The sequence below is a fragment of the Sphaerodactylus townsendi genome, linkage group LG03 (genome assembly GCF_021028975.2).
Source record: "Sphaerodactylus townsendi isolate TG3544 linkage group LG03, MPM_Stown_v2.3, whole genome shotgun sequence".
Classification (NCBI taxonomy): Eukaryota; Metazoa; Chordata; class Lepidosauria; order Squamata; family Sphaerodactylidae; genus Sphaerodactylus; species Sphaerodactylus townsendi.
The window spans coordinates 177365508-177382328 of NC_059427.1; the positions used below are offsets into that span (position 1 = coordinate 177365508).

The following is a 16821-nucleotide window of genomic DNA, read 5'->3' on the forward strand; positions in this document are numbered from 1 at the left end:
TCACATGTTGGACCTGAGGAGATAACTGTTGTTCTACATCAACTGCACAAAACCATTCTGCAGAGTTGACAGCCTCTTTGTCTGTTCTGCAGGCAAACACAAGGGTTGCAAGGTGACAATGCAGACTTGGTCAGAGTGGATCACCAAGGCCTACGATGCTGCCAGCATGAACAGTCGTTAGTGGTCCGTGTGCAGTTCACCCAGGCTCAAGCCACTTCTTCTGCCTGGGTGTCCAACAGGGCCATAGATGACATCTGCCACGCAGCCATGCGGTCATCCATTTCCATTTTCAGAAGACAGTACACCATAGATGTTGACTCCAGAAGAGTCATGGGCAGTCCCAGTATGTGTTGGCACAGAAATCCACTCTACAAACCACTGTTAAACAGTGCAGCATTGTTCTTTGCCTTGTAAAAATACTCCTGGCTCCAGAATATGTTCTTGGGGAAATGGAGTCTTTTTATGTTGAGCTATGAGGAAGTTGAATGGATCAGGATGTCCGGAGTGTTATTTACATAGCCCAACATTAATTATTATTTCATGAGGCTGTGATTGGCGTCTGTTGAATTGGTGGTATTGGTATGTATCAGATGTCCCAAACCTTTTTCAGCCTGTGGGCACGTTTTGAAATTCTGCCACAGGGTGGTAGGAACAATTTCAAAATGGCTGCCGCGGGAGGTGTAGAACTCGAGTAGCATCTCCCACATTTCAGGCAGAAGTTCTGTTTTACAGAATGCCTTTGAAAATTAATATGTGGTTTAAAAATATTGCCCTGCGTGTTGCCATGCACACAGCTTGCCTTCGACCACAGATGCAAATCCTGGTGCTGTGGTGGGAGCTGACGCAGAAAACAACTTTTAAAAACCTGCTTGTCAAAAGTCCCACCTGGCCCCAATCACTTTCTAGGGCAGGGGTAGGGAACCTGCAGCTCTCCAGATGTTCAGGAACTACAATTCCCATCAGCCCCTACCAGCATGGCCAATTGGCCATGCTGACAGAGGCTGATGGGAATTGTAGTTCCTGAACATCTGGAGAGCCGCAGGTTCCCTACCCCTGTTCTAGGGACATTTGGGAATGCCAGGAAAGGTGCTGCAGTGGTGTAAGTATCAATTTTTGATGGGGTGGGTTCGGGAAGCAGGGCTCAGGGGGCATGACTGCTCCTGGGGGTGTGGCACACTTCCCCAAGGCCTGCTCCCTCAGCTCTGTCCCCACCAGCCCCCACCTGGAGACAGAGCCCCCGCTTCCCCCCCTGCTTCCCCCCCTGTTTCCCCCCCCCGTTTCCCCCCCCCCCGGCTGGGCTCCCAGCTGGCAGTCTCTTCTGCCCTCCCCTCCTGGGAGGCCGCAAGAGACTGTCGTCTCCAGCCTCAGAGAGCTGCTTTTATAAACACTGAGGCCGGGGGGCGTGGCTTGGAGAGGCATGGCCCCACCCCCTGAGCCCTGCCCCCAGCCTCAGTGCTTACCAAAGCAGCTTAGGAGCTTCAGACATGTAATGGGGGGGGTTGAACCCAGGAAACCGCCCCCCCCCTTACCAACGTCCTTGAGGTGCTGGCAGGCATTGTGCTGCCCAGAAGAATCTCGTTGGGGACCTCTGATATATAGAAATGTTCTTAGAACTGGGTGTTTTGTGGTTTCTGGGCTGTTCTAGCAGCATTTTCTCCTGACGTTTCACCTGTATCTGTGGCTGGCAACTTCAGAGGATCTGATTCAGGTAGTAAAACAAGTGGAGTAGAACTTCATAGAACTTAGAACTTCATACACTTGTGACTAGTTTAGTTCAGCTTAGTTTCATATGCCGCCTTTCCCTGGCTTATTTTTATTTATTTATTTTTGCACTCATTTTCTAAACACCCAGAGATGTGATTGTGGTAACCAATTGATACAGATTCGCTTGCAATCTAGGCGCCCCATCTTTTGTCATTGGATTCTGTGTTCTAATATGTGTGGAGTAAGATGCCTTCCAAGCTTCTGCAGTTCTTGTATTCTTCTTGCAGGTACTTAAAGCGTTTCAAAGTCATGAAGCCTAAAGTCTTGAGGAGCTGGTGCCGGCAGATTTTAAAAGGGCTGCAGTTCCTGCACACGAGGACACCTCCTATCATCCACCGAGATCTGAAATGTGACAACATTTTCATCACGGGACCCACCGGTTCAGTAAAGATTGGTGACCTTGGGCTGGCTACCTTGATGCGCACGTCCTTCGCTAAGAGTGTCATTGGTGAATATTGTGTGTTCATGTACTCCATTGGAGAATGTGTTTGTCCTTGCTAGAGATTAGATTCTGCAGCTACATCTGGGCAAAATTTCTGCTTTCGCAAAAACAGTTCAAGGTTACGTGGTCTGAAGGTAGGTTGCCAGCAGCATGGAGAAAAAAATGTCCTATCTTAATAAAGACTGAATGTCCTATCTTAATAAAGACTGAAGTGACATAGTCAGCATGGCATAGTGCCGTGGTGGCAAACCTATGGTACTCCAATTGGCCATGCTGCCAGGGGCTGATGGGAATTGTAGTCCATGAACATCTGAAGTGCCATAGGTTCGCCACCACTGGTATAGTGGTTAAGAGCAGTGATCTCTACTCTAGAGACTGGGTTTGTTTTTCCACTCCTCTGCATAAAGCCTGCTGGGTGACCCTGGGCCAGTCACAGTTCTCTTAGAACTCTCTCAGCCCCACCTACCTCACAAGGTGCCTGTTGTGTGTGTGTGAAAGCAATTGTAAGCTGCTGTGAGACTCCTAACAGTAGAGAAAAGTGGGGTTTAAAAACCAATTCTTTTTCTATTTACCTCCATGCCATGAAATGTTTCACCTGCCTATTTTTATGCATGATGCCTCTATTTAAAGAGGCAGGACATTTTTTGTCCAGGCTGTTAGCAACCCTGACTGAAAGACTGACTCTTGACTGTTTCTAGCGCAGCATTTTCATCCAGTGGATGGTATGAGTCTAACGTACAGATTTTGCCCTCGGACAGAAGTTCCTAAGCAAAGGAACTCTTATGACCATGCTAAAAGTGGTGGATGCAAGGAATATACCAATACATTCCTCAGTACTCTAAACACATCCCTCATGTGGTCACATTAAGAGAATATGCTATCAGCTTTGTAAATATAATTTTCTCCAGTTTTTCCAGGGACATGGTTGGTATGTTAATTGCCCACATGATTCTATTTACATCTTTAAAGTGATAAACAAATGATTAACATCGTGGCTGGACGTCAAGCCTGACATAATGTTTTCTTCCCCATGATGTCTCTGTAAACTGTTCCTGTAGTTCAGTGGTTCCCAACCTTTTTTTACTCACGCACTCCTTTGCAATGCATTCCCCTACAATTGTACCCCATATTAGTAAACCCATTATGTAATTTTTGTGCGTACCCCCCTCCCTGCGCTCTGGTGCTTACCCCAGGTGGGGAACCCCTGCTGTAGATGCAACGATGAAAACATTACATCTGAGCACGATTCTCTCTGCTGTGTAGCGTTGAGGTGCCAAATTCTGAATTGTCAATAGAGATGTTCCCATTTTGCTCATATAAATGAGCAAGCAGTTGAACAATTTCTTCAACCCCATTAACTGCCTGTGAAGTGCGGATGTGTATCTCATAGAGCCGCACATGTATCGTTCTAAATTTAAGTCCTCATTCTGCCCTTGGACTGTTTACACATGCGTAAATATTAGAAGCAGCTTCAAAAGTGGGTCCTGAGCTGCCATAATGAAGTTATTCATCGGTATTGATTCATGCCCGCCATTTGCTATGTTGCAGCAACCCCTCGTTTGTTTGTTTGTTTATATAAATATTTATATTTACATTTATAAATATAAATGTTTATAAATATAAATAAATATTTATACCTCACTTCATACCAGCGTCTCTAGACAGCTTATGCAGGTTAAAAACAATTAAAACATCATCAATAAAATGTAACAATTAAAACTAAAATAAAAATAATATAAAATAACCCCAGCCTCCAGACTAGCACGTTTAGAGTGGGTTTCCAGGGGCGCTAACCAAATGCCTGGGCAAAGGAGAAGGTCTTTGCCATGTGCCTAAACCCATAAAAGGTAGGTACCTGGCAAATCTCCTAGGGGAGACTATTCCAGAGCCTAGGGGCAATCATGGAGAAAGCCCTCCTGCTTGCCCCTGCCCTCTGCACCTTGGCTAGGGGAGGTACCACAAGGAGTGCCTCCCCCTATGACCTTAGTGCCTGGGCAGATACATATAGGCCCAGGGGGCCATGCCATTTAGGGCTTTGTACATCAACACCTTGAATTGGGCCTGGGAGCGAATGGGAGCCAATGCAGTTCCTTTAGGACCAGCATGATGTTCGTCCAGCCAGATGTACCAGCTAAAAGCCTAGCTGCTGCATGCAGTGCCCCATGGGGGGGGGGACGCCCCAGGCACATCCCGTTGCAGGGGCATGGAGGGACGGGGGCAGGCAGCACTGTGGCGGGGTGCCCCTGGCACAGTTCCCCCTCACTCTGCCCCTGGCTGCATGCTACATCAACTCCAGCTTCCACACTGTCTTCAAGGACAGTCCCATGGAGAGTTCATTGCAGTAGTCCAATCAAGAGGTTACCAGAGCATATAGCACTGTGACCAGGTCCCCTTGGTTCAAAAATGGGTGGAGCTGGCAAACAGACGGAGCTGCTGAAAGGCCTTTGTGGCTACTGCTGTCACCTGAACCTGAAAGGACAGTGATGAATCCAGAAGTACCCCCAAGATCTCACACCTGGTCCTTCTGGGGCAATACAACCCCATCCAGAACTGGGTATCCCATGTGGACTTGGGAGCCTGGAACACAGGAAACCTCTGTCTTGTCTGGATTCAGCCTGTTGGTACACTCTCAGTCCATAATTGCTTCCAGACAGTAGTCCAGCACATGGAGTGGCTCTCCTGACATTGATGAAATGGAGAGAGAGAGATGGGTGTCTGCATATTGATGACGCTTGTCTCGCAATCCCCTGACGACCTCACCTGACAACTTCATGTAGATCAGTGGTTCCCAGCCTGGGGTACACATACCCTCAAGAGTGTGCGCCATACCATTTGGGGTATGCAAAATTTATGCAACAGGTTTGCTAGTATGGGGTTCAGTTTTAGGGAAATGGGCTGCCGGCGTGTAGATGAGTAAAAAAGGTGTAGAATCACTGATGTAGATGTTTAACAGCCTAGAGGACAGGACCAAGCCCTGGAGAACCCCATGAGGAAGCTCCCAGGGCTGCGAGCATGAGTTCCCCAATGCTATCTTCTGGAACTGACCCCAAAGGTAGGAGGAGAACCATTGTAACATATTGCCCCACAGCCCCATTCCCCAGAGCCAGTCCAGCAAAAGGCCATGGTCCATGGCAGGGATCTGCAACCTGCGGCTCTCCAGATGTTCATGGACTACAAATTCCATCAGCCCCTGCCAGCATGGCCAATTGGAATTTGTAGTCCATGAACATCTGGAGAGCCGCAGGTTGCAGACTCCTGGTCTATGGTATCAAAAGCCGCTGAGAGACCAAGGAGAATCAGCAGGTAGCATTCCCCCATCTGTCTCCCAATACAGGTCATCCCTCAGGGCAACCAAGGCTGCCAAATCGCTCTCCTGACTCCAGCTCAGGACTGCAGTCTGCTCTCTCAGGGCTACCCTCTCACCCCAGTCCTTTGCATCACCAGCATTGACACGCCCAGCTTCAGCCGCAAGGGGGGGCAGATCAGGGGGTCTCCCCTCTAACCTATGGCTGGCTAAAAATTCATTCCCCCAACTATTCATCAGCCCTTGCCAGTATAGCCAATGCTCATGTTGGGAGGGACTGTTGGGAATTGTAGTTCATGAACATCTGGAGGGCTGCGAGTTTGACTCCCCAGTCTCCCCAAAGACCATCTGCATCACCCTACCCCAATTATAAAAAAGAAGAAGGAAGTGGCCTCCTCCACCCTCACCGGTCCCCCAGAACAGCAGTGCCCTTGGGCCAACTCTCTTTGGCTGCCAGCAGAGGCCACTGACCCCAGAACCTGCACGACTTGTAGGCGTGGTGAGCTGAATTGCCCCACCCCTGGAGGAGGTATAATTTGTTAGGGGTGGGCCGCGTCTCCTGTGCACGGGATCTGTGCATGTGCAGGGGAACTGTGGTTGTTCCCACGTGTACTTAAACAGAAGATGAACAGCAGTTGCATGTAAGTGCAGCCATATTTTTTTTGTTTGGACAAACTGTCTTGGTTTAATGGAAGATGCCAGCCCAGTTTAATTTGACCCAATAGCATAGCTACAATAGCATACTTCTGGAAATATATCCAAAGGAGTTCAAAAGATTCTCAATTCTTCTGGAGGAAAAATATTTAATTACAGCTAAAATTCCTGGTTAGAAATTATTGAAGTATGTATGTATTTGTTGTTGGGACCATGCTAGCCAGGAGGCAGGCTTAAACAACCCCAATCTGTCAAGCACTTACTGTTGGTGCTAGAAGAGTTTTGTTTCAAGTATAAATTTTAAATTTAGGTTACTACAAAATACTGTGCAGCTTTTTTTACACCTTTCTGAAATTGTCTTCGTTCCAATGAACTTAAACAGCATTATTACTACCTAGATATATTTGTTACATAGACCTGTAGAATTATAGGGGAACCTCTGTAAAATTTCTTCCCCAGAGCCCTCTGTACTGAAGCATTAACTTTCACTAGAGCAGTTGTAAAATGCTTACTATAAAAGTTTCCAGTTATGGCAATTTCAAAAACCTGACCGCAAGGACATGGGTAAGGGTTTTTTTTTCTCTCGGGTTCAAAATAGGCCCCCCCCCCCATTACATGTCTGAAGCTCTGCCCCCCGTTTGTGGGTTTTTCATATTTTTAGTGTTTTTCAGTTTTGGCCTGCAGGGGGCGCAGTTTTTAGGCTAGCAGCACCAAAATTTCAGGGATTTGTTGGGAGACTCTCCTGATGATACCACCCAGGTTTGGTGAGGTTTGGTTCAGGGGGTCTAAAGTTATGGACTCCCAAAGGGAGTCCCCCATCCCCCATTGTTTCCAATGGGAGCTAATAGAAGATGGGGGCTACACCTTTGAGAGTCCATAACTTTGGACCCCCTGAACCAAACTTCATCAAACCTGGGTGGTGTCATCAGGAGAGTCTCCTAAAGATACCCTGAAAGTCTGGTGCTGCTAGCTTAACAACTGCACCCCTGGCAGCAGGCACCCCCAAAATTTCCCCAGATTCTCCTTTTAAATCCACCCCCTTCGGATTTAAATGGAGAATCTGAGGTCCCCAGTTTAAACATTGAAAGTGATGCTGTTTCAGGGTGGGGGTTAGGGTTAGGACTCAGATTTTGCACCGGGCTCCATTTTTTCTCGTTACACCTCTGCCCAGAGGGGAGGGCAGAAGGGACTGCCGGCTGGGAGCCCAGCTTGGGGGGTGGGGGGTGGGCAGGCCAGGGCAGGGCAGGGGAGTCTGCCGTCCCTGGCCTCCGGGAGCTGCTTTTATAAGCACTGGGGGCCATGGCAGGGCTTGGGGAGGTGTGGCCACGCCTCCAGAGATGGGTGGTGGTGTGGCCCCGCCCCCAACTCCCCATAAAAAATCTATACCTACGTCACTGCCACTGAGTATCCATTTTGTCCACAGGAATAATTTGCTTTGTTTTCTCTTCTCCTCAAATTGCAACTTGTATGGTCCTTATATGTTTTTCTCTGCAGGGTGAATAGCAGCTGGAGTGGGGGAAAGAGGTGTATGCATTGGGAAAACAGCACTTGGAAAGAATTAACCACCTACTTTCCAGTGTCACAACAACCCCAGCCTGGCACACATTCTGTGGCTGGTATTTGGCATTTTAAAGATATAGAAACCTCCAGCTGTCATGGTTGTGTGTCGCTCTTTTTGGCCACATGAGACAACGGGTCTGATTCGTAAAGTTGCAAAGTCTATGTGTCAGACATGTAAAGGGGAGTTCAGTGCAGGGGACTCCGTTTCCAGGTGGACAGGCACCCAATTCGGATCAGCCGTGCATGTGGAGAAAAGGGACTAAAGCCTTGTTGTCCCCATGCTGTTTTCCTGACCTGAAATGATCTTTTGGGGAAACTTACCTATAGTGATCAGTACATATATTTTCCCCAACAGGACTACTAGTGATTTTGAATTGAGAAAAAACATTTTGAATTGAGAAGAAACCAGTGGGGAGGGAAAGGCTTAAGTCACCTTTTCTCATGTGCTGCAGCCCCAATATGAGCCCCAATAGCTTTAAAAGGGGCTTGGACAGATTTATGGAGGAGAAGTCGATTTATGGCTACCAATCTTGATCCTCCTTGATCTGAGATTGCAAATGCCTCAACAGACCAGGTGATCGGGAGCAACAGCCGCAGAAGGCCATTGCGTTCACATCCTACATGTGAGCTCCCCAAGGCACCTGGTGGGCCACTGCGAGTAGCAGAGAGCTGGACTAGATGGACTTTGGTCTGATCCAGCTGGCTTGTTCTTATGTTCTTATGTTCTAATGTATTGGGGCCCCCATGCTCCTGGGAACTGAGCTCCCAACGTTGAACTGATCTGATCCAAAGTTCTTGTGGCAGACATGTGTCTGTTGCAAGAATGTGTGACATGTGAATTAACCCTGAAACTAACTTCCAGGTAGCATAAATCCCCACCCATTTCACACCATTCCTTCCCAACAGTTCTTGGATCCTCCTGTAGCTCCTTCTATAAATTAAACATGGCTGGGACTGATGGGTGATTGCAGACTGGGTAAACAAGCAGGGGGCAACACCAAGCAATATTTTAAACAATGGTCTGATGCCGCCATTGCTGGCAAAGATGCAAAAATGGTTCATTTGTGACTTTCGCTAGTTCAGTTTGTGAGTTTTAAGTAAACTTCGTTCTTGTTAAGTGAAGTCATTTCAATCCCTGCTATTTAGCTTAGACAGTTAGAAAAAGGTTCCTTGGAAACTGCAAGTCATATCTTTGCGATAGTTTATATCTGTGTACAGCTCGTTCTATAAACAGATCCATAGGGCGGACTTAAACTGGTTTAATATAGTTGCTTCCTCTCCTAAGGGAACCCTGGGAAATGTCCTTATCGGGGACAGGGGGTTAGGGTTCTCTGGCAGAAAAATTCTCACCATGCTCCTCAGACAACAGTTTCAAGGATTTGGGGGATTTGGGGTGGGATGCCGTGATGGTTAAAGCCAATGTAAATTTATAGTGTGGAGATGACCTAGATAGGATTTCTGTTACATGCTTACAGAGAAAAAGCAAATAGCAGAAGGCAATTCAAAAGAAAGGAATGAGGGCAGAGCAGAGACAGAATACCTGCCTGTTTCGCATTGTACCAGGTAGCTGTGATGCGTTTTGTAATCCTATTTCAGATATTTTTATTCTATTTTATTTATTTGCTTATATCCCTCCTTTATTTTTATATCCCTCTTTTTTCCCCAGTGAGGTCCCACAGTGGCTTACATAATTCTCCCCACCTCTGTTTTATCCTCACAATAACCCTTTGAGGTAGTTTATCCTGATAGTATGTGACCCATCAACATTCCATGGTGGACTGGGGATTTGAACTTGGTTTTTCCTGATTCTGGTCTGACACTCTTACTACTACACTACACTGGTTCTGCAGGAAGTAAGATGTTTTTGTTTTGTTTTTCCTTCGTGGGAGTGGTCGGATTTCTGGATGGCCAAACATGCAAGCTGTGGGTGGAAGATACAGAGTTGGAAAAGCGGCTTGTGAAAAACTGTGATTAAATTACAGTAGCAACCTAAAAATACACACAGGAAAATAATTGCTGTTTGTTTTGTTTGTAGGGACTCCTGAATTTATGGCTCCTGAGATGTATGAAGAACATTATGATGAGTCTGTAGATGTCTATGCTTTTGGAATGTGTATGCTAGAGATGGCAACCTCTGAATACCCTTACTCTGAGTGCCAGAATGCAGCTCAAATCTACCGAAAAGTAACCAGTGTAGGTATACTTCTTTTTGCATGAGGGCTAACGCGCCTGTTGGCAGCTTAAAATGGCTAAGCCCTATGAGTTAGACTGTATGTTGATCTTGTTGCACACAAGCAGCAGCTACACGTAACCTGGGCACATCTTTCCAAACTTTGCTGAGTTCTTCTAAAATATATTTTTTGAGGTTGCACCTGAGCAAGAAATGATTGCAGGGCTGTTTATTATTTAATTTTGTTTGATATCCTAGCTGCCAGTTCTTTAGCTGGTTGTTGGCCTTTCATTACAATTTGAGCTTCACCCAGAGGCCTAGGACGTTGCAATGTAGCATTTGTGATGCCTTTTGAATCTGACAGATGTTGAGTTTCTTGATTTTAAGATGTTTTGAGTTGAGTATTTTCTGAATGGTGCCCAAGGTGCCGATTACCTTGTTGTCGTCATCATCATCGTTGTTGTTGTTGTTATTGTTATTATTATTTCAATTTATTCCCTGCCCTTTACAGTTGTCTCAGGGCAGGTTACAATAAAAAGCATGATAAAGTCCCATTCAGTTCTACTGTAAAAACATTCCTAAAACCATAGAACATTCCAACCTCCCCCAAAAGTGGGCGAAGTGTGCAGGATACCTCAGGGCCAACCCCATTCCATTTGGGGGAATCAGCCCAAAGCCCAGGTGAAGAGGCTGATCTCCAGAAGAGCAGGCAACTGGCGGACCTCTGGTGGTCAGGCATTCCACAATGCAGGGGCCACTGTTGAGAAGGCCCTTCAGTCTGCCCCCACCCCCCAACTCTGAAGGGGGAGGACAATTAGGCGGGCCTCCCCCTCCAACCTCAATGTCAGGCCAAGAATGTATGGGCAGATGCACTCTCTCAAGTATCCAGGACTGCAACTGTTTAGGGCTTTATATGTTAATGCCAGAACATTGAATTGGGCCCAGTAGCACATTGGAAGCCAGTGCAGAGTCCTCAGAATCGAGATGATGTGATCCTGGTCTGAAGTACCGATCGGCAAACAAGTTGCCGTATTCAGCACTAGTTTGAGCAGTCCCACATATAGTGCATGAGAGTAGTCCAATCTGGTGGTTACCAGAGCATAGATAACTGTAACTAGGTCATCCCGATCCAAAAAAAGTGGAGAACTTGATGGGTCCTCCTGGTCATCACTGCCACCTGGGCTTTCAGAGAGACAAAATGCCATGTAGCATGAAAGGATACAGTAAGGAGGAAGAATTGGGCACTTCCTCCTGCACTTCTTGTGCAAACAGCAGACCTCAGCACCATGCTTTTAAAATATAAACATGAGTAGCACATCACATTAGAAATATTTTGTGTTGTCATTTATAATAATAATAGCAACTCAGAAGAAAAACACAGTATAAATACTATTTTTGGATTGATAGAGTGGAGGTTTGAACCTGGCTCGCTCAGATCCTACTCACACCAACCTCTATGCCATTCTGCCTCTTGTTGATCTTGAAATGTTGAAAGCACATCACAGATATTATTTTCAGTAACCCTAACAACAGTCCTGTAACGGAAGCTGATAATACCCATGTTAGGGGGTGGGGACAGGGACACAGAATACTTTTTCTGAAACCAGCTTACTAAATTCTTCACTTGAGGCTATACTTTCCAAGAGTTGACAATAGACTCAATTATGTTACTTACAGGAATTGAGGGCTGTGGTTCTAATCTTCATGGAACATATTCTTTTTGTACATTGTTAGTGTGACCCTAAACAGAGTTACATCTTTCTAAGACTTCAGTGACCTTAGAAAGGTTGCAACTTTGCATAGGGTTGCACCATATGTGTCCCAAATTCCGAAGGCAACACAAGGAACTAGCTGTTTTTCTTTATTAGATTAATGTTCATGCACAGTCGTGAAACGGTCCTCTGCCCAGGAGTGAATGGCCAGATGAAGCTAAAGTAAAAGATTAGTCAAATGGATTAGAATGGATTTTGTCCCCTTTTCACAATATTATATAAAGCCTAGACATTCAGCATTGATCTTATTTAGCGAGTAGCTGGGATTAAAAAAAAAAACCCCACCAAACACACTTTGCACATCAGTGGCATTTAATCAATTAGAGTTGCTTCCAACTAAATGTGCGTAGGGTCAGGTTTTAAGGAGCTGAGCTAATTCCACTAATTTAGGCTGCTTGGAAGGGCCTTATAAATTGGGGATTTTCCATGTCTCTGTCCAGCTGCAGGAGACAAAACTCCTGCTGATTATTATCTATTAACAAGAGCATTCCTTTTCTCCTAGGGCATTAAACCTGCCAGTTTTAACAAGGTAACCGACCCAGAGGTAAAAGAGATAATTGAAGGATGCATTCGGCAGAACAAGTCTGCAAGGTGGGTAAGCCCATTTTGTGCTCTCCTTTGCTTTGGGCACCGTAAATGAAGAGGTCGCCTTTGTGAATTTTAATGGAGCCTCCTCTGTGCTGCCAGTGAAGGTTCCGATTGAGCAAAGCATTCCTGCTTGGTATAGCACTTTAAAAAGAAAATTAAGCTCCTGCTGTGTAAATTACCCAGCTGAATTGGGATTCGTCTGGCTTGTTTCCAAAATACTGAGGAGTAGAAAGAGTTGTGTAAGGAGGAAAGAAGAAGACCCAGTTTTTTTTGTGTCAGAGGGCATACATGAGTTCAGGGGATTTATTTGTTTATTCACTTTTTTTAGCCACTGCTCACCCAAAGAGTCTTGTGGCGACTTACAACACCAAAACAGTGTCAATGAGTTAAAAACAGCATAAAAGCAGATGGCAAATGTAAAATATTAACATTAAAATGTTAAACTATTAAAAAAATGTGGCTAGCACCATACCTCTAACAAAACCAACCCAAAGATGACGAAAAAGAGCAGGAGGAAGGGATTGCCGTGGGAAAAGGGGATGCCGTGGGTCTGAGGGTCCTAGACTGTTAAACTTCTGCTAAGTATTTGAACGGATGAATTTGGATCCCAGAAGTCCTGTCCTTGTCTCACTGAGAGCTGGTAGTTTGGAGCAGAGATGAAGGATTTCTTGGTTCTCTCTCTGGCTTTTCTAAAGTGATAGATTAGAAGGCGGGATTCTGCATTCCTTACTTTGTACTAGTACTTCTGTGCAAAAAAAGATGGAGTTATTGAAATTGAGATTTTAGACCTCTTCTAAGTTTTGGCTTGTAGCAGTGTCTAAGGTAGGAGTCCCCAACCTTTTTGAGCTCGTAAGTACCTTTGGAATTCGAAGAGTGGGTAGTGGATGCCACTGCAAAATGGCTGCCACAAGAGGTGGAGTCACAGAAATATTCACAAGTCCAGGGGAGGAGAGTGATAATTTAAACAAACATGTAAGGAAAGAGGAGTGAGTTGGAGAATAAAGACAGCCCTGTGGTGGCAGCTGCTCCTAAAACAATTATTTAAATTTGCACAGCTGATTCGTTCTCCAGTGACTGATCAAAAACCCTGCTGGGCAGCAGCCCTTCCTGGCCCTACCTACTTTATATCACATTGGAGACCCTTGCTCTAAGGAAAGTGATTTTTTTTGCCTTAGTTTTAAAAATGCCAGTATCCCCGAGCACTCTTGAATTGAAGCCACATTGCCTAAGACTGTTAAATAGCAACCGAGTGTTACGTTTAGTTAGGTGTGAAATGCACAGTTGTGGAGAGCCCCAGTGAAGCCGAGTACTTTGTAGAAATATGAGGCCTCCAGTGGTGCACCTCAGATGTGAGATTCAGAAGACTGTTTGTTACCGCCTTTATTTTCCTGTCAGACTGTCCATCAGAGACCTCTTAAACCATGCCTTCTTTGCTGAGGACACCGGGCTCAGGGTGGAGTTGGCAGAAGAGGACGATGGGCTAGATGCTTCCTTGGCTTTGAGGTTGTGGGTGGAAGATCCCAAGAAGCTAAAAGGCAAGCACAAAGACAATGAAGCCATTGAGTTCAGTTTCAACCTGGAATCAGACATCTCAGAGGAAGTAGCTTGTGAAATGGTGAGTGTTGCCATTGGGTCCTTCGTCCTTCTCTTTGCCTCATTTCTAGAACATAGGTTCATCCTGTAACATTTTACATCTTCTCTCTTACAGGCTCCCTTGTTGTCTGTTGTATTGTTGGGTCCCTCCTTGTTGGATCTAAAAAACCTTCCATTGTGTGAAACTTGGCCTCCTTTCCTCTGTGCTTGGTTTACAAGTAAAAAAAAAATTGAAGCCCAGTTCTGAAAACAAAACAGCTGAATTCACTCATAATTTCTTCCTGGAAAAGCTAGAACCTTCTTTGTGATATGCAAGAGGACTTATTTGTGGTGTGCAGGGGCGTAATGCCCATTGGGCAAAGTGGGCAGTTGCCCAGGGTGCCCCCTTGTGGCGGGCGCCAAAAATGCAGGGCTCGTTTGGTTTTTTGGTATTTTAGTGGGTTTTCCATTTTTGGCCTGCAGGGGGCGCAGTTTTTAGGTTAGCAGCACCAAAATTTTAGGAATGTTTCGGGAGACTCTCCTGATGCTATCACCCAGGTTTAGTGAGGTTTGATTCAGGGAGTCCAAAGTTATGAACTCCCAAAGGGGGTGCCCCATCCCCCATTGTTTCCAATGGGAGCTAATAGGAGATGGGGCTACACCTTTGAGGGTCGATAACTTTGGACCCCCTGAACCAAACTTCACCAAACCTGGGAGGTATCATCAGGAGAGTCTCCTACTGATATCACCCAGGTTTTGTGAAGTTTGGTCCAGTGGGTCCAAAGCTATGGGCTCCCAAAGGGGGTGCCCCCATCACCCATTGTTTCCAATGGGAGCTAATAGAACATCTTCTATTACACATTTGCGGGTCCATAACTTTGGATCTCTGTAGCCTGGCGACAGAGGCGTAGCTAGGGGAAATGGAGCCCTGTGCAAAATCTGAGTCCCTCCCCACGACCAAAGGCCGCCCTCGCCCACTACGACCAAAGAACATTTTTTGCACCATGTCAGCTCAAAGTCACAATCACATTATAGAACATGCCCCAACTCATAAATTTGAACACATGCCCCAACTCACAAATCTGGGCTTGCTAGTTGATACAACATTGAAAGTAATGCTGTTTGGGTGGGGGTGGGGAAGCCATAACTCCTGGACCAAACTTCACCAAACCTGGCTGATATCATCAGGAGTGTCACCTGATGATAACCTGAAATTTTGGTGCCACTAGTCTAAAAACTGCACCCCCTGCCAGCCAACAAACTAAAAACACTAAAATATTTTTTAATACATTTTTTATTTTTGGCACTCTCTTCAGGTGTGCGCCCGGTTCAACTCGCCCCCCCTCCCCCTGGTGACTACGCCCCTGCTAGCCATCAGTTGTATTTTTGGGAGATCTCTAGCCATCAACTGGAAGCTGGCAACCCTCATACCACGATCTCCCTGTAGTGCGAAGGAAGAGTTTGATCCTAAATAGGAGCTCAAAGTAGAAGCCTTTTTTGGCTGAGCTCTCAGTTGGTTTAGGTGCATGGTGGCGAACCTATGGCACTCCAGATGTTCATGGACTACAATTCCCATCAGCCCCTGCCAGCAATTGGCCATTCGGGCAAGGGTGGATGGGGATTGTAGTCCATGAACATCTGGAGTGCCATAGGTGCGCCACTACGGGTTTAGGTTCTAAATGGAGATAATTTAGTTCACCCTAGTCCAGTGGTGGCGAACCTTTGGCACTCCAGATGTTATGGACTACAATTCCCATCAGCCCCTGCCAGCATAGCCAATTGGCCATGCTGGCAGGGGCTGATAAAGTGCTCAATCCACTATCTGAGTCTCAAAGTCCTTTCTAACTAATCTGTTTTATTCTGCAAGGCAATGACTTTAAACTATTTTTGGAAAGTGTTGCACAGGTGGAGAAGGACAAGGAAGTCTGATACAGATTGGTCAGTTTCTTACCACTGGGCAAGCATTTACCCTGCATGGTTTTGCCTGCTGGCGGGATTTCACCCTTCGTCCAGAAGTGGAGGGGCGGCCTATTCAATCTAATAAACAAAAAAGTGAAATAAGAATAATGCACTTTTAATGCATTTTTAAATTGAATTTTACTGAAACAGCAAACCCCACTTCCAAATGATCACTAAAGTGCATTGAAAGTGGATTGAAAGTTCAGTATTCAGGATGCCTGGAAGTGCCTGAATCAGGCCTGACAGTTTTATGACCTATTGCAATATGTTGTCGGTCACCAAGGCAAAACATGAAGGAGATACTGTATTAACTTCAGGCAAATCCCTTACGTCCATTTATGGCTAAGCTTCCTCTCTGATCCTTTGCCCAAGTTATGTGTTCAAGCCTTAGTCTCTTGACTATGCCTCACTGTTGCCGTGGTTATGTTTTCATAAATCATTTGGCCATGCAGCATTCTGACTAGTAACAGCTGATGGTTCATCATACTGGGAGGAATCACAGAGGTCCACCTGCTTGCTCCTTTCCTCTGTACTTCAAAGGAGTGCTGCTTGAGAACTGCGTAGCGCCCAGAGGAGGTCTCTGAATTGCTCTGTTAGGGTGCATGGTTGCAGTCTTACAAAACTGACGCATCGTTTTGTCCTCTCTGGTGTCTCCCCATCCCCCGTCAGTTCTTTGTTAGATTGGAGTGGTAATTTTCCTGAACAGCTGTCAACTCAGAAGTACCCTTAGAATGAGCTCTTCTTAACATGCTGGCTACACCAGAATGTCTTGTCATTTAAGCTGTGTCTTCACTTTAACACATAACTGTATTTCCTTTAGAAGAAAACCTTGTAGGTACTTAATGGATATGACAGGAATCACTGGACACAAACGCTTTTTGACAAGTGAGACCTAAAATGTATTAATTACAGGTTTTATATATCATTAACTGATCACCTTCTGATAGCTAAATCAAACTAATTCTATAACCGTTTGTTCAGAAACGATGGTGGGTCTAAAACCAGGGGCTTGGAAAAAGTTGATCTAAAAGAGGGA

The 16821-nt window shown here is 45.7% G+C and overlaps 1 protein-coding gene and 1 long non-coding RNA gene across 22 annotated transcripts in view; one reads left to right on the forward strand and one right to left on the reverse strand.

Annotated features, from left to right (window-relative positions):
- The window catches only part of LOC125429710, a 398924-nt gene that overhangs the window by 85458 nt on the left and 296645 nt on the right, over nt 1-16821 (reverse strand). The gene's annotated exons all lie outside the window — the stretch shown is intronic.
- Nucleotides 1-16821, forward strand: part of WNK3 (WNK lysine deficient protein kinase 3) — a 143583-nt gene that overhangs the window by 59885 nt on the left and 66877 nt on the right. For all 21 annotated transcript variants that reach the window (XM_048491036.1, XM_048491040.1, XM_048491034.1 and 18 more), the window contains exons 4-7: nt 1992-2212; nt 9760-9917; nt 12169-12257; nt 13650-13869. In XM_048491036.1, coding sequence (XP_048346993.1) covers nt 1992-2212; nt 9760-9917; nt 12169-12257; nt 13650-13869 — 688 coding nt within the window. The remainder of the gene's footprint in view (nt 1-1991; nt 2213-9759; nt 9918-12168; nt 12258-13649; nt 13870-16821) is intronic.